Here is a 17,557-nt window from a genome sequence, read left to right as displayed (position 1 = left end):
ATATTTGTGTATGTGTAATATCCTGGGAGTCTTTTCACCTTTTACTACTTTCTTACAACTTGTGGTACATTTACTACCTTTTTTCTCCATGTTTTTCAAAGAAATCAAACCAGGTTTCAAAGGGTAAGCAATATTTTTAATCCTGTATCTGCGTCTCTGTCAGATCTATGTCAAAAGTGCAAAAGTGCAATATTTTATTCTGAAATGTTGTAAAGTAGAGAGAAGCAGAAAATGGAAATACTCCAGTAAAACACAAATACTTCAAAAATTGTTCCCATAGACTTTAAATCACCCTCCAACAGTGCAGGAAATACTCACGGCTGGCTCTGGTCAGAAACATCGTTGCACAAAGAAGTGCAGAAACAGTCAGCATCTTCATGGTGGTGATGACGCCGCTGTTAAAGATGATGATAACCTCTGAGACAGAGAGACAGACGTGTTACAAGGACTTCTGCAGAGAGCATACGACTTAGACTGGTGCTATAAAAGAAATATAAAATATGATTATAATCAATACGTATCAAACCTGTCATAAAATTAATTTCTCTGCAGCCTCAGTCTTCTCGTGTCCTGAACAAGAGAAAAACCAGCTGTTATATACACATGCACTTACAAAACCAGAACCTGAGGCCATGCACATTGATCAAAGGGCAAATAAAAATTATCTGCTTAATAACTGTGAAAACGGCTGTTCCAAGGAAACCTTTCATACGGTATGTTTACACTTAAATCTTTTTCTAATTAAAATAAAAAAATAATTCATAATTCATGTTTTGGTTGTTTAGGGCTGCAGCTACCATTGATTATTAAAATCTCCTCTAAACTACTGTTAACTTCTAAAATATAAAATTACTAAATGAACTTCAGTTACAAATGAAGTAGCTACTGCCATAAAATAAAGTTACACAAATTACTGTTATAATAAAGTTTAATACAAGACTGTTATAATGTCAAATAATGTATACAATCAGTAAACAGTAAAGTACTGTTATAGTAAAGTTAAATAAAATATTGTTATTGTCAAATAAATCAAAGAGGAAACCACGGTGCTTTTATTTTTAAGGTTTTTGCTGTGGAACTGAAGCTTCCGGTCAACAGTTGGATGTTATCGTTAACGAAAGTTAAACCGTAACCACGCATGCACTGCGAGCTGGAAACAAGCAGCTTTACAGTTAAGATATTGCAAAGATTTCCAAACGGCACTGCTGCTCCGTAATCACAAAATGAGACAAGATAGTTGCGATTGGAGCTCTGCAGACAGAAAAACACGAACCTGCTCACACTACCGCCACTACGAAAGCTTCAGGACAGAGAGGGAAAAACAGAACCTTTTAATTTAAACGCAAGCCCCCACGAAGTGCGCTATGCGTTGATGCAAAATTGACATAGTGGCTGAAAGTGGAATTACAGCATTTGAGTTGGTCACGTGATAACACTGGCTCAGAAAGAGTTTTCCCCATTGACAAACATGCAGAAAGAGATGCCTATAAACCAGTAAATATTTTTGTTGTGAGTGTCGAAACCCTCACGAAACGGCCTCTGTAAACCATCTGGCTCGATAACATTTAGAAAGTCTAAAAGATCCGTAAGATAAAATCTTACTAATCTTAAAATCTCGCTCTCGACCGCGTTCAGTCGCGTTTGGCTGCTGTTAATATCTACTACAAATGCTCTACGGGCCAGTAGATCCAGGCATTTTAAACATTTCTAAACCTAAAGCTTTTTCTGCTTCATGCACCACTGAGCAGCTCGCATAGGCCCCGCCCCCATGGCTGTATCCAGACTTCCCTTTAATACATCCATGTTCAAACGTTGTCTCCATCATGAAAGACTGACGAGACTCAACTGTCTCATTAACAGAAAGCACTTCTCTCAACCTCAACTGAAACAAAATAAAACTCAGAGCCTTGGTTACTCTTGTTAGTAATTTAGTAAATCCATTATTCCAATAATCACCTGCTCTGGTTTGGTCGAAATAAATCTTTAATTCACAGCGTTAGATGTAAAAAAATTGTTATTCCACATAACCTGTCTCTGCCTGCTGGCCGCCGGCTGTTAACCGTCTTGTCACCTCTCCCTCCACATGTCACTGTGTCTTTTAGCTCAGCTACCTGTTCCACCAGCGATTACTGGAGAGTGAACTCGGGTGGTGCATGCTGTGCACCACATAAAATGAGTTCAGTAGAAAGAGGGACACCTGTATTTAAGACAGTAATAAAAAGTATACCTTCAGGATTTCTAAATAGAGTGTGACACTGTGATATTGCCCAGGTTTACTTGGTATGATATACCTTTATTTTTTATTAAAGTCAGGAAATATGACTTACTGCATATTAATTTCCCTGATATGTATCTCGAGATGGTGCTGGGTCAACAACATTCAAAGTCAGTTTCTCATATTGCTCAAAGGCACTCCTGACAGTTGCTCTATACAAACATAGTCAAATTCAGCTTAAATGTCTCTTTAAACAGAAAATCACTCAGTGCTGTACAAATAAACATAATTTATTGTTTCTGCAGCAGCGTGAGATAAACCACAACACCAGCCATGACATCCACGACGGCTGCTGGCACTTTCCTGATTGCGATGGTGTTTGCAGAGTATAATGTAGCAAACATATAGCAATCTGTGTTATTCTACAAAAACCTCTAGTGTATGATTGTTAAAAAATCGTATGGTATATTGCGATAGCTGCCCCCTGAATCAATCCTACTGCAAATCCTCATTCAGAACTTCAAAATGCAATACTCAAGCAGCTAATCGATAGATAAGCGTTGGTCATGTAATATCTTGTTCTGTTCTCCTGGTGATGGCCCTCTTAAAGCTCATTCATAGACTAATATTGAGACCAATTCATTTACGACAATAGAATACATCAGAATCAGTGCTTAAGAGATTTAGGACCCTAGAAAGACTAGGTGGTGCCACTGGCATCAGCTAATGAAAAAATAAAACTAAATAAAGGACAGAAAATGATAATAATAGCAAACCTGCTGCAAGATGATCTTATCTCCGTCCGTCTATGAGTTTGCATGTGCCTTCAGCCTTCCTCTGTGGAGGTGCCGAACAAAACAAAGTCCAACTCTTGAATACTCACTTACAAAAGCAAGAACCGAGGCTACACACACTGACAAGTTGTTTTAGCTCAGGAAAAATGACTCACTGTAGTTTATCTACTGATGGTGTTGGGCCAAGAACGCCCTGGATTACCTGGAGGTACACCTCAATTCCAAGTAAGAGGAAGTATTTGTTCAGTGCTACAAAAACAGAGCATGATCCACACAGAATACAAAAATCCACCATGACATCTATGAAGGCTTAAGTAGTAATTAAACCTCCCACTTTTGGCTCGAATGCCTCCTTCCTGGTATGTGAAAAAAGCTTAAAAATGGGCAGGGTTCACCGGTAAACTAATCATGTGGTAAAGCCTGAAGGAGCAGAGTCAGAAAAAGCTTGTGTATGTTTTATATATCATGTTTTCAGCTGTGTTTCTGAACACCTCTGAGAATGGTTGACCCAAAGGTGGAAAACAGTAGCTAAAGTTATCCGGATAGCACATAGCCTGAAGCTAGTGCTGCATCCGTCCATGTGAAGTTACTTGAGAGTTGAAATAGCAATATAAAAAGACAGTGATGCTCAAGCAAACGCACTCACGCAGGCAAAAACAGGACGGCAGTCATTCATCGCTGCTTTTGATCTATTACTGCTCTCTGGCTTTCATATTTAAGTCGTGATTGCTGATCAGTGACTCCAGGATCCTCATTAAGTGCTTATCCTTGTTACCGTTCGCCACCTCGGGTCTGTTGAACTGCACTACGTTAATCCCGTTGCCTCTCCGGAGCATTCCTGCTCCCGTGTTTCATAGCTTTCCCAGATCCTGACCGCAACCCTGGCTGTGCCTGACCGTGGTGATAGCTGTGCTGATGCTGTGATCCTGCCTTTGGTTGTGCTCGTGCTGTGGCTGTACTGATACTGTGCCCCTAGCTCGCCCTGATTGTGGTCTGGTCCTGGTTGCGCCGATGCTGTGATCTTTCCTTTGGACACCTCCTAATCAACACATGCATGAGACTGTTATCATCACCCTCATCATCACCACCCCACCCAACATCATCATAGAGAGCAATTACTAATTTCACACCTGCCGTTATTGTAATATGACATGCATCTGTTTCTATTATTGCTGTGCCTCTCTCCCCGTCTCTCTTTCTCTTTCCTTTTTTGCCATGATTGTATTTCATTTGTTATTTACGACATCTATCGCTCATTTGTCCGTCCTGGAAGAGGGATCCCTCATCCTCTGCCGCTCTTCCTGAGGTTTCTTCCTTTTTTTTTCCCCGTTACAGGGTTTCTTTTTCGGGAGTTTTTCCTCGGGTGATGTGAGGGTCTAAGGGCAGAGGGATGTCGTACACTGTAAAGCCCTCTGAGGCAAACCATATTTTGTGATAATGGGCTCTATAAATAAAATTGACTTGACTTGACATCGTTGACCCAGCCAGCGTTTAAGGAGCCGAAATATGGATTCCTCTGGAATCACAGGAGGTTGTCTGTCCGTATACATGTCCTTTGTAGACTAGGAGAAGTCTTATGGCCACGTCTTTCAGTTTTTCTTGTACAAATGAGGCAATAGGTGCATCTTTATTAAGGGCAGGAAGTAAAGCACACTCTTCCAGAGTTGTTTGTACTGACTGATTCTGCTATTTAAGGACTTGAAACAGTCCTGAAGACCAGAGCTGGCTTTACGCTGCAGCTGTGGGGACAGAAAATACTCACAGGTTGAGTTGAGACTCAACTAAAAGCTCACAAGCCCACTTAACAATCTGGACCAAAGAGTTTTTGCTCCTCGGAGAACATGACACAAGTGAAAAAGACAAAACAGATTCAATAAGAGACAGAAAAAAGAGGGTCAATGAGGTTTCATGAACATGAAAATTTGTTTTCTGAGACAAACAAACGCTGATGGGCTTTTTTTACACTGCCAAACCATTTTTCCCAAAGCTCAGCTTGGAGTCTATTACTATCCCGAGATACCTTCAAGTTTCACCTCAGTAAATAGTAAGTCAGTAGTTGATTTATGTTCCAACTCCTGAACTTCAGACAGTGACCAAATGATTGTGAATACAAGTAAGTGAAATGGGTTTCCTTCACAGCTGGCTTGGGTTCACCTTAAGAGACTGGCTGTAGACCTAAGTGGCATTTAAGGTGCCAGATGAGAAAGTGTTTGATGGTATACCCAAACCTGCTGATCACCTTCCCTTTGAAGACACAGCCAAATGTAAGATTATCCTGGAGCTGAGCCAGAACACCCTGGGTGATGATACTGTACATCCCGTTTGGCTGCCTCGCGAGAATATCACTAGTTGGCTTTGCATACCATCCAGACCTGGATAAACTGCGGGAAATGGAATAATGGATGCATCCATGGCATGTATTCTCTGTTTAATTTTGTCAGTGCTTACTTAGCATGGTGTTTGCTTGGCAGTTTATCAAACTGCAAAATCCACTGCTGTTCAAACAATGTGTCAACGATACGCCTATGTGTGCTCTGCACTGCTGAGCATCAGGCTTACTGGGAAGCTGTATTCAGTTCACTTGTTCAAAAAAATACTGTTCACTTTTCTAACTTAGATTAGGTAGAGTGGTGAAGGGATGACATATTTTTGTCAATCCAGAAGAAATCCACTGGAATTTTGATGAGGGAACCAGTGCAATGCTAACTTTCGGGGGAACCGGAGTTGCAAAAATGCTAAAAAATACTTCCGTCTTTTAGGACTCATTACTTCACCACTCTGCTGAGCAGCTCAAATGCCATGTAATATAAATGCAAGGAAACCTAAAAAATCCTTAAGCAAGCATCTTGGAAAAGATTTCGACCGTTGACAGCCAACAATAATTCTACTTTATGTTGTACTGATAGCATAAAGACTAATAACAGCTTTGTTATTTGCCACAAAGAAAAACAGACAAAACATCACTGAAATGCAAAATGTGCATTAAGTTGAATAGCTAACTTAATCAATATCTGAAGAGGAGTTGTTTTTGGTGGCTCTGATCTGACACCAAAAGCACTGCAAAATTGATGGTATTTCATGACTTTGCAATGAGATCTGGCTGACTTCAAGGCCAACCCAGGTTTGATCTACCAGGTCTATGGCTGCACCCAAAAAGCACCACCAAGATTTGCAAAATAGACATAATAGCCTGAATTTAGAACAAATTTAGGGGAGTTGATAAAGAGGCAGCTGATGTTGGATCCATCCACCAAGTTGGTTAGTAAGCAGTCCAGGCTTTCTTTACTGCTGCATTGTAGATATAATGGAGATTTCTGAGATGTGGGTGATGCACTTCAAGCCAAGTAACTTTCCATAGCCGTTCAGACCTGCGACACTTCTGTCCTAGGCAGCAGACGGCGTCCGTCATCCATGGAGAAGTCTCGTAGATAACCCCAGTCCTATTCTTTAACGGGGCCACTTTGTCCAGCGATGTGGAGCCATGCCCATTAAAGACTGTGCATGATCAAAATTTGTATCAATATCAGCAAAAAAAGTATTGAGACCACAATCGTTTTATCGCATACAATGTTCTTAACGATAATATGGTTAATCACAATCATCTCTGGGACAATATATTGTCCAAAAACATAGCTATTGTGACAAACCTAGAGTCACCTCTGCTACTGATCTCTTAGTCACACAGTGACATGCTGCTGAGTATGCAAGGTGTGCACCCACGGCCCTGGACGCAGAGAGAGATGTTAAATTTGACCTTGGGCTCAATCTCACAGTGTTTTTGTTCTGAACATGACAAATATATATTTTTTGAAGCACAAAGAGGGAACTTAATAATAGGAAGACCACAGGCTGTTGAATGGTGTGATGATAATTATCTTGAATGTTTCAAAAACAAAGGAAATGATTATTGATTTCAGACACAACACTGAACATAAAGCTGGTGTCATACACAGCAAAGAAGTCCACACTGTGGAGTCTTAAAAATATCTTTGAACAGTATTTGACCACCAACTTCAGTTTGACATTTGCACTGAATGGACAACAGAGAATCCACTTGATGAGGAAGCTGAACTCTTTCAGTGTCAGTGAGAGTGTTTTAAATAACTTTTATTGTTCATTTATCGAAAGTCTTTTAACATTCTCTTTTATCTGTTGGTTTAACAGACTATCCATCAAGGACATAAAAACTCACAGCGTTGTGCAAAACCACACTGTCTTATTCATTTGATTATCGATTGCCATATATTCAAAATCAATGCCATATTCATGCAACTACTGCAGAAACAGAGTGACAGAACTTCACCTGCGGCGCCCAGAGAAGGGAATTAAATTAAAAGGCATCGATGCAACAAGCCTGTACTGATTGTGTTGTTGACTATAAACTGTGTCATCCGTTTCATCCTCTGTTGTAAAGACGATGTTGCAAAAGTTAATTAATGGATCGACATCAGTTTTTCCCGTGCTGCATTCAGGCGGTGTTCACAAACATTTTAACCTTTGAAAGTTGAGGATTGCATAGCCTGCATAGCATTGCCAAGGTCTGCTCCAAGATCCCTGGAGTCAGGCAAAGAGACTTGTGTTACCTCTGGGAAAATCAGGTGGAAAAGAAGGCTGAAAATATTATCAGCCAATTTGGTCATGTTTTGTCTTGTGAGTTCCCGGTGGTGCCTTCTGGCCGCCGCTATCATGTATCTTCGAGGAGAACTAATAGATACTCCAATTCTTTCATTCCTTCTGCCTTCATGTTACTAAATTCTGACAGTAGTCATTTTAAATGACATCTTTAATGCTATTTATTTTAGTTATTTTTATCTTGTTGTCCTTCACCGACCTCTGCTTGTCTGTTGTGTGTTGATCTAAGTTTTTGACATGTAACATATTGTGTTTTGTGGACCGCCACTGAGATTCCTCATGAACCTGCAGTTCCTAACGGTGCAGCCCCTCTTTGTGTCCCAGGTTAGCAATTGTTCAAAGTTACCTGTTTCAAGTTCATCCAGATGGACATGACCTGGGCTGATGACTTGTAAAGTTTACTAATCAGTATTTTCCTCTGACTTGGTGCATATGGTGAATATTCTGAGAAATGTGCAACTTTACATTTGCTTGCAATTGCATGGTGCATTCAGAAGATTGTTCATGACACATTCATTGATATTATTTAGAATATTAGGGATAGTGCAAATAAGATTTAGACCAAATATGGTAAAAATTTAAAGATGTGAGAAAAACTTGAACAAAACAAACAAAGTTAATGACAAAATGTTGACCTAAGAATGGCGCTAAATGAAAAGTCAAAGGTTATTCAGGTTCATCCTGAGGGGTACATCGCAGTCCATCCAACAGTTGTTGAAAGATTTTTGTTAAAGCCACAAACTTGAACCTCATAGTGCCTCTAATGAAAAGTCAGAGGATTCATCAGCCGCATTCCACATGAAAATGTGCGCTTATCGCAGGTCGGGTAGGACTCAGGCTGTGGAAATAAAATTTAAAAAATAAAAAATAAATAAAGATTATAAAAAAGTAAGCACTCTCCCCTTAATTTAAGTTTATTTCAAGAGGATTGTTGACCTGCTTGTGGTGCTATAGGCATACGAAGCTAGCATTTCTGAGAATCAAGTAGATTTGACCAAAAACAGAAAATCCTTATTAAAGCTGCCAACGTAGCAGAGACAACAGGACACCAGTTAAGTTAAGCGCTGAGAAACTTCAGTGTTTAACAATATAGTAATCTTCTATTAACTAAGAAACATTTTCTAATATTAACTTGAGTCAGTTCAATGTCGAAGCCGAACCTTCATCCCTCTGTTGGTGGACGATTCAAGCAAATGTACAGCATTAAAGTGTAGCTGCACATCTGTGTGTGTGTGTGTGTGTGTGTGTGTGTGTGTGTGTGAGAGAGAGAGAGAGAGAGAGAGAGAGAGAGAAGGTGAAAAGCCTTCAGTCTGTCTGTTTAATGCATGCTACACATGACAAGCTTAAAGAGCTTGATAATGCTTCTTTGTAAAAATTGCTTGTTGAACAATGTTGCTGTGGCAAATTGGCCATTTTGGGTGTTTCAGCCTATTACATGAAGGTATTGTAATTTTAACATATATTGTGCAGTCTGACTGAGATTTGTCGTGGTTAAAAAGGCTCCCGGCCTCATGACATGTAGGTGCTGAAATGGAATAACAGTCACAGCACCCACCTACTGGCAGCAGGAAATGTTTTATACCTTGATTCAGGCTACAGCTTTGACCAGATCCACCTCAAATGCAGTATGACAAGCTGGAAAACCTTGATGATGCTTTCTAGTGAAGCTTTTGAAATTGCATTGAATGGCATTGCCATGGTAATGCGTTAACCATGATACAGAAAGTCATAACTGTTGTGTGCACCATCCAGTCTAATTCAAATTTCACATTTCACCAGTCAAGGCCTAAAGACATCAACATACCTATCAGGTGTCATCGTCATTATGCTACCCACTGGTAACAGGGAGTAAACCTTGTCAGACAGTTGTCATCTGATTTAGACAAAAATGATGTGGTATGGCCTTCAACTGATATACAGCAATGCAATGTACAAAGAAGTGGTACAACATATTAAATAATGTTAATTATTAATGTTAATGTTAAATAGGTCATTCCAGTTTTTTCACTCATTGCTAAAAATACCATCTCATCCCTGTATAGATTTTCATACTTTCACAGAAATGAACAACTGCACCAGCCAGTTCTCTATGCTGAGCAAGGAAACACAATTTGTTAAAGCACAAAGTGGGAACTTTTTATTAGAACCACTAAAAGACTCTAAATTTATCTGAATAAAGTCATTTTGGTTTAAGATTTCAATGCCATCTTAACGGGTTCATCAGGGATATTAGATGTATAAGCTTAAGGTAAAGTTCAACACACTGTTTGGGCCATTTAAAAACACGTAGATTGTTGCTGATGTATCATTTATTTGTGACAGTATATATTATTCAGACCTGATTATTGTGGAACACCGAACTCTAACTATGAGATCAGCTGTTTGAGCTAAGAGTTGAAAAAATTAGATTTAACAAAAGAATCTGAGACCAGCTTGTTTAAATGCTCCAGCTTTTTTTTTTTTTTATTGTGCTTCAAAGATTGTTTTGTGCTAAAAGCATTCGTTACTCAACACGTTCAGTCTCCTCTGAACAAAGAGGAAGTCCAGCTCCTGTTCACGTCACTTGTCGCTTCGTCCCTTTAGCAGCGTTACGGTCAAATAGAGAATTAAAGATGTGATTACACATGAGGCTGATGACACAGAGACACACACGCTGTCACACACAGATGATGTTTGTGTGTTTGGTTGATAGGACATGTCTCTGCGTGTGTCGGCTCAGGAGCTGCTACAGGTCGTAAGCACAGACAGATGGACGCCCAACAGCACAAGCTTGGCTAGCCCAGCAGTTATTATCTGTGAGGACACGAAACACAGGAGTTAGTCAGAGCTTCAGTTACTCTACAAAAGGAATATCAGACACTAAATACCGATATTTTCACAATACAGAAGCGACTCCACTGAACTGCAAATAGTTATGAAAATAATGTAAAATTCAGAGAAATATTAATTGATTTGTTATTTAACAAAGTAATGTGTGAATATGTTGTTTTTTCACACTTTTAATCATTCATCAGATTTCAACAGCCAACACTGTTATTTATGACTTTTATATTTGTTTTTCTTTTTTAACCTTAAATCAGTTCAGACATCCTGTCAAATACTGTGTTATTATTTACCTCCAGAATTCATCTGTAGACAACTCTGACCCACAAAGCTGTCTGTAGGCTGTCCTGGACACCAGTTCAGAGGGGTAAAGCTCGAGCCATCACTCCAGAACCAAACATTGTTCTAAAGCAACAGAACAGAAATGTTGTGGTTAAAAAAAAAGTGTCATCCTGTCAGTAAGCACACCTGCTGTAGACAATTTACCTCTTGGCAGTCAGTGCCTCCAAGCCAGGATTGACGATTACTCATGCTGACTGAATGTATAAGTTCCTGAATGAACGTGTACTCCTCCATCGTGTGCACCGCTGCAAGGTTTCCATTCATGCTCTGGCAGTTTCTCTACAGGGGAGATGGACAGACAACCAGACAAACAGATAGATGTGAAACTGCACTTTAATGCTGCACATGTGCTCAAGACACAGCCAAGAAGTTAATATTTGTGGAAAAGGTAATGGAAGACTAATAAACTTTACAATTGTTCTATTGTCTCTGCTACATTGGCAGCTCTAATTAGGGAGGCTCTGTCTGTGGTTGCATGTACTCAGTTTTTTGAAATGGTAGCTGTGTATTCCTGTGGTGCTACTAGCAGGTCAAAAAAAATCATGAATTACAAAATATCTCAACATCTAGTACACTGATTGGCAGAAAAATTTGGTTCAGGCAGTCATGGTTCCCGGATGATGAATTCTCTGACTTTTTCTTAGAAGCATTCTGAGGTTCATGTTTGGGCTTTAACTAAAATCTCTTAATAACTATTGGATGGATTGTGGCATTCCCCGAAGGATAAATTGTAATAACTTTGGTTATCCTCTGCCTTCTCATCTAGCGCCATCATCAGGTCAGTGTTTCATTATTTTAATCTATGTTGCAAAAGTAATGACTTCTTGTTCTTACTGTGTGGACTCATAACTCCGTAACTGCAAAGCACAAGAAGTGAAAGTTTTGTTTTCACAAATAACTAGTCAAATCCATTTTTTTTCACAATTTCTTAAAATTGTCACCATATTTGGTCCTAATCTTAGTGCCACAATCCCTGATACTCTATACAATATCCATGAATTTGACATGAGCAATCTTCTAAATGCACCATGCAAATGCAAGCAAATGGAAATAAAAGTTTCACATATTTCAGAATGTTATAAATAGTAAGAGAAATCTGGAGACACCAAATCAGAGGTAAATGCTGGTTAGTAAACTTTGCAATTTAACAGCATCAGAATAAAATTACTGCAAGTATTTCAATGAATCCAAATCAGCCTGATTACCTCAGCGTCAGCCCACGTCAGGTCTCTTGGAATGAACTGGAAACAGCGACTTTGGTGCTCATGCCAACGATTGCCACAAGAAGGAGCGCGGACAGTGGCAGTGTCACGGGCAGCTGCGTCACGGTCAGCAGCTGCGTCACGGTCAGCAGCTGCACTACTGCCTGTAGCCGCGTCACGGGCAGCAGCTGCGTCGCGGGCAGCAGCAGCAGCAGCAGCCTCACGGGCAGCAGCAGCAGCAGCAGCAGCCTCACGGGCAGCAGCCGCGTCACGGGCACAAGCAGCCTCACGGGCAGTAGCTGCATCACGTTCAGCAGCTGCGTCTCGGGCACAAGTGGTTTCACGGGCAGCAGCCGCATCACGGGCAGCAGCATCATCACGGGAAGCAGCATCATCGCGGGCAGCCGCTGCCTCACGGGCACAAGCAGCTTCACGGGCACTAGCAGCGCTACGGGCAGCAGCTGCATTGCGAGCACAAGCAGCATCACGGGCAGCAGCTGCTTGACGGGCAGCAGCCGCGTCACGTGCAGAAGCTGCATTGCGGGAAGCAGCTGCATCACGGGCACAAGCAGCGTCACGGGCAGCAGCTGCATGACGTTCAGCAGCTGCGTCACGGGCACAAGCAGCTTCACGGGCAGCAGCCGTGTCACGAGCAGCAGTATCATCACGGGCAGCAGCTTCCTCACGGGCAGCAGCTGCATCACGGGCACAAGCACCTTCACGGGCAGCAGCATTGTCACGGGCAGCAGCTGCTTCACGAGCACAAGCAGCCTCACGGGCAGCAGCTGCGGCATGTGCAGCAGCTGCTTCACGGGCAGCAGAGGCTGCATTGACAGCAGCAGCATCACGGGCACAAGTAGCTTCACGGGCAGCAGCGGCGTCACGGGCAGCAGTTGCATCGCGAGCACAGGCAGCGTCACGGGCAGCAGCAGCATCACGGGCAGCAGCATCGTCACGGGCAACAGCATCTTCAAGGGCAGAAGCCGCATCACGGGCACAAGCAGCTTCATGGGCAGCAGCCGCGTCACGGGCGGAAGATGCATCACGAGCACAAACAGCTTCACGTGCAGCAGCTGCATTACGGGCAGCAGCTTCATCACGGGAAGCAGCTGCATCACGGGCACAGGCAGCCTCACGGGCGGCAGCATCGGCAAGAGCAGCAGCTGCGCGAAGGCCACAATCGGCTTCACGGGCAACAGCTGCGTCACGTGCAGCAGCATCGTCACTCGCAGCAGCCGCCTCACGGGCAGCAGCTGCCTCACTGGCACAAGCCGCTTCACGGGCAGTAGCTGCTTCACGGGCAGCAGCTGCATTAAGGGCACAAGAAGCTTCACGGGCAGCAGCTGCATCACGGGCACAACCAGCTTCACGTGCAGCAGCCGCATGTTGGGCAGAGGCTGAGCGTTGGGCATGATGGGCAGCAGCTGAGTCACGGGCAGCAGCTGAGTCACGGGCAGCAGCTGAGCCATGGGCAGCAGCTGCATCACGGGCAGCAGCTGAGCCATGGGCAGCAGCTGCATCACGGGCACAGGCAGCTTCACGAGCAGTAGCCAAATCACGGGCAGCATCCGCTTGACGGGCAAGAGCCAAGTGACGGGCAGCAGCAGCGTCACGGGTAGCAACAACAACAATAGAACCTGAGTTGACAAAAAGAGAAAAACGTAATTTAGTAATATTGTGTCATCAGCAAATAGAAGGTAGCTGTGAAGTCTGAGGACTGGAGGTCATTTTGATAAACCTCCTCCTCTTTGATTTACACGAGTCTGTGACTGTGGCTCTGCTCACATCAGCCGGTTTTTAAAATGTTTACTCTTGGCTTCATTGAGGGAGGTGAGAACAGCCTATTTCGGTTATTCTTTCACAGTTATCAATCATGTTTGGTAGCTTGTTCTCAGATACATATATAGATTTCTATATATATAGTTTCTATGCCTGTACTGTCCTCAGAACTACACACAGGAAGTTGCACCCTGATACTCACCGTTAGCTGTGGCCAAAGCCACCGTGACAAAAACAAGTACAGGCACAGTCAGCATCTTGGTGGTGGAGACGATTTAACCCTGAAAGGAAAGAGAAGGTTACTAATAATCCTGCAGGGAGCTGAAGTGATCAGAGCGGTCGTAGTGACTCCACGTGAGGAGGGAGAGCAGATTCAGAGAGAGCAGAGAGAGGAGAGTCGCAGCAAACCTGCTGAAGAATGATCTTGTTTTCTTCCTCAGTGTCAGCTTGTGGTCTTCCTGCGTGGAGGTGCCGAACAAGAGGAAACATCAGCTTTTAAATACGCTCACTTATCTTGATGAATGTCATCACATCTGTTTATGCCTCTTTTTTTTTCAAAGCTTATCAGTTTGGATCTTGGTCAACAAATCAAAGTGCACCACATCCCACACTGTTGTCTTAGTTTCAGCCCACAGACTGTTTGACGTGTCTGCTGCCTCTACTCTGCTGTTTTAATGCTTAGAAATAACATACAGCAGATCAGATATGTTATTTATGCCATGTTGCCATTGTATGTACACTTATTTAGGGCCTGTGTCCACCTAGATTTATTCTTTATTATGTGGTTGCAGTGCACTTAGGAGAGCTTCCTCCCAGCGATTCATAAAAGAGCAATCTCAGTGAATTTCCTAAATGATGCACTGCACACCAGTTTTGTTTGTATGACGCCAATATCTAGACAACATGATTCTGCAATAACAGAGGGCCGACTACACAAGTAACGGCAGGCTTTCAATAACACGGGGACAAAAACACAACACACCAGCAACATCAGGTGTCTGCAGGTCATTCTGCTCCCTTAGATGGGCTTGTCTGTTGTTTTGTTTTGTTTTTTTGTGACAGTGGCCTCGCTAAAAATCACTGACGTGATTTTCAACTTAAAGCGCTTGAAGCAGGCGCACAAAAAAACGCTGGGCGCAGCACTTTTTCGTGAGGCAGCTGCATGCAGCTGCAGATGCCCACTTCTCATAGGGAACATTTGAAAAAAGATGCCTGAGCTGAGAACAAAAGTTGGACACAAGTCTTCGTCTTGGATCCCCCTCGACCACCATTTTGGTTGCACCAACTATTTCTGAACCTCATTCCACATGTGGACATTCAGTCATCGTACGGTTTTCTCTCCTCCTGTCTTGTCCTGCATTATACTCTGCTATAATGCTGCTGCATTGTGTCTTTTTGCAGTGTGTTGCTTTTAAAGCTGGAGATCTTAGAAATGCACATGTGCATTACAGCGGCCTCACTGTTCAGTTCATCCAGCTGAATCTTAATTAACTGTTCGTGCAGTCAGTCGATGATCGCGTTGACTGACAGAAACCACTTCAAATCTGTGATGTGGGAAATTAGCAGAGCTAATCTTTTAGCTCTTTTACCTCTGCCGTAGGGCTGTTAAGGTCAGACGCATATTGTAGCTGCTAAATGCCTTAAATTTGATAATATCAGTTTTTGTAGAAGATTTTTTTTTATTTGAAATGAGAAATTACGTGTATTTTAATTTCTTGCGCCACTGTTTTGTAATTTTATTTTAATATGCTTGATAAGCAATTGTTGGGACGTACAATCTCAGTTAAACAAGACTCTGCAAGCGTCTACAGTCATGCTAACAGCTCTGTTCGGCGTCCAAGTTGATAAAGGGAAATGAAACAACATTGAATAATAAGACTAAGAATATAATAGTAAGACTGTGAATTAATGGAAATTACAGTCCATGTGCCAGGCCATGTGAAGTTTTGTCTTAACTTGCTGAAATTATTTGATATGATTGATATGATCCCATCAAAAACTGGAAAGAAATCTGGTTCAGGGTCACAGATGTACACCCACTCTCACTTGGCATACAGACAAACCCAAAGATGCTCAAACAGCACAGAAAGTGTCCTTGTGGTTTTGTAACATCCACCCACACCATGATCAAACAGGTGGGCAGAGAACTAATATTTGATCCGAGTTTGGCTCCAAATCACACAGGGCAGTCTCTGGCACTTCTCTGTGGACTAAAGTCATACAAGGTCAATGGTTGGACAGGTCCAGTGGAGAAACATCTTTTTCATGAACAAAATTCAAATTATAGCATTCATTCAAAGATTAAAACATACAAAGGTGACAAACAGAAACATGCAACACAGAAGAATCATTAAATAATGCAACGTGGGGTATTTATTTTCTGTGCCCAAACTGACAACGCTTCTCGACATTCTCAGATAGATTATTCTGGATACTTTATGGACAAAAGTATTGTCTTAATCACCGAATTCAGGTGTTTCATTCAGTCCCATTGCCACAGGTGTATACAGTTAAGCACCTAGCCATGCAGTCTGCCTTTACAAACATTTGTGAAAGAATGGGTCGTTCTGAAGAGCTCACTGAATTTATGCGTGGTACTGTAACAGGATACCACCATTGCAACAAGTTAGTTTGTGAAATCACTTTACTTCCAGATATTCCACAATTGACTATAAGTTGTGTTATTGCAAAGTGGAGGCGTTTGGGAATCACAGCAATTCAGCCACAGAGTGGTGCACCACGTAAAGTTACAGAGCAAGGTCGCAGAGTGCTGAGGCGCATTGTGTGTAAAAGTCGCCAACTGCAGAGTTCCAAACCACCTGTGGCATCAGCACCAAAACTGTGCGCCGGGAGCTTCATGGTTTCGGTTTTTCGTGGCCGAAGAGCTGCACGGAAGCCTTACATCACCAAGCATGCCACCACTGGACTCTGGAGCAGTGGGAACGTTTTCAGTGGAGTGACAAATAACGCTTCTCTATGTGGCAGCCTGATGGACGACTCTGGGTTTGGCGAAAGCCGGGAGAACGTTACCGATCCGGCTGCACTGTGCCTACCGTAAAGTTTGGTGGAGGATGGATGATGCTATGGGATTGTTTTTCTGGAGCTGGCCTCGGTACCTTTCTTCCACTGAAGGAAAAAAACGCTTCAGCTTACCAAGATATTTTGGACAATGCTGTGCTCCCATCTTTGCGGGAACAGTTTGGGGAAGGCCCTTTTCTGCTCCAGCATGACTGCGCCTCAGTGCACAAAGCAAGGTCCATAAAGGCGTGGTTGGATGAGTTTGGTGTGGAAGAACTTGACTGGTCCACGCAGAGCCCTGACCTCAACCCTATCCAACACCTTTGGGGGTTTGCGCGCCAGGCCCTGTGGTCCATTATCAGTGTCTGACCTCACAAAAGCTCTTCTGGATGAATGGGCAAAAATTCCCACAGACGCACTCCGAAGTCTTGAAGAAAGCCTTCCCAGCAGAGTAGAAGCTGTTAAAGGGGGGCGTGGGGGGGCAACTCCACCTTAATGCCTATGGGACGTCATTAAAGCTCCTGTAGGTGGCCCGGTACTTTTGTCCATAAAGTAGTACACAGAGAGGACTTGAAGTCGTGTATAACTCAGCGACAAATATCCGTGGAGGACTTAAAAATGGATAATCAGGTAGGCAAGGAGCAAAGGCGGCTCAGTGGTTTGCTCTGTTGCCAGCAAGAAAGTTCTGGGTTTGAGTATTGCAATCCCAGGTCCCCTCTGTGTGGAGTTTGCATGTTTTCCTCGTGTCTGCA

General features: G+C 42.7%; 1 protein-coding gene and 1 long non-coding RNA gene across 2 annotated transcripts; both read right to left on the bottom strand.

Moving 5' to 3' along the window:
* Positions 1–321: 321 nt before the first annotated feature.
* On the bottom strand, positions 322–3,078 carry LOC121944041. The gene is made up of 3 exons (XR_006105893.1): positions 2,992–3,078; positions 527–570; positions 322–417 (listed from the first exon to the last, which is right to left on the bottom strand). It is a non-coding gene; the product is annotated as an uncharacterized LOC121944041 (long non-coding RNA).
* A 6,999-nt stretch (positions 3,079–10,077) lies between these two features.
* On the bottom strand, positions 10,078–14,306 carry LOC121945065 (prophage side tail fiber protein homolog StfR-like). Its single transcript, XM_042489071.1, has 6 exons — positions 14,196–14,306; positions 13,990–14,068; positions 12,012–13,645; positions 10,951–11,085; positions 10,758–10,869; positions 10,078–10,434 (listed from the first exon to the last, which is right to left on the bottom strand). The coding sequence occupies exons 2-6, from the start codon at positions 14,042–14,044 to the stop codon at positions 10,367–10,369; spliced, it is 2,004 nt and encodes a 667-aa protein (XP_042345005.1). The 5' UTR covers positions 14,045–14,068; positions 14,196–14,306; the 3' UTR covers positions 10,078–10,366.
* Positions 14,307–17,557: the final 3,251 nt, after the last annotated feature.

The sequence above is a fragment of the Plectropomus leopardus genome, chromosome 6, assembly GCF_008729295.1.
Source record: "Plectropomus leopardus isolate mb chromosome 6, YSFRI_Pleo_2.0, whole genome shotgun sequence".
Classification (NCBI taxonomy): Eukaryota; Metazoa; Chordata; class Actinopteri; order Perciformes; family Serranidae; genus Plectropomus; species Plectropomus leopardus.
The sequence above is the reverse complement of the archived record's forward strand: the minus strand, read 5'-3'. Positions and strand labels throughout refer to the sequence as shown.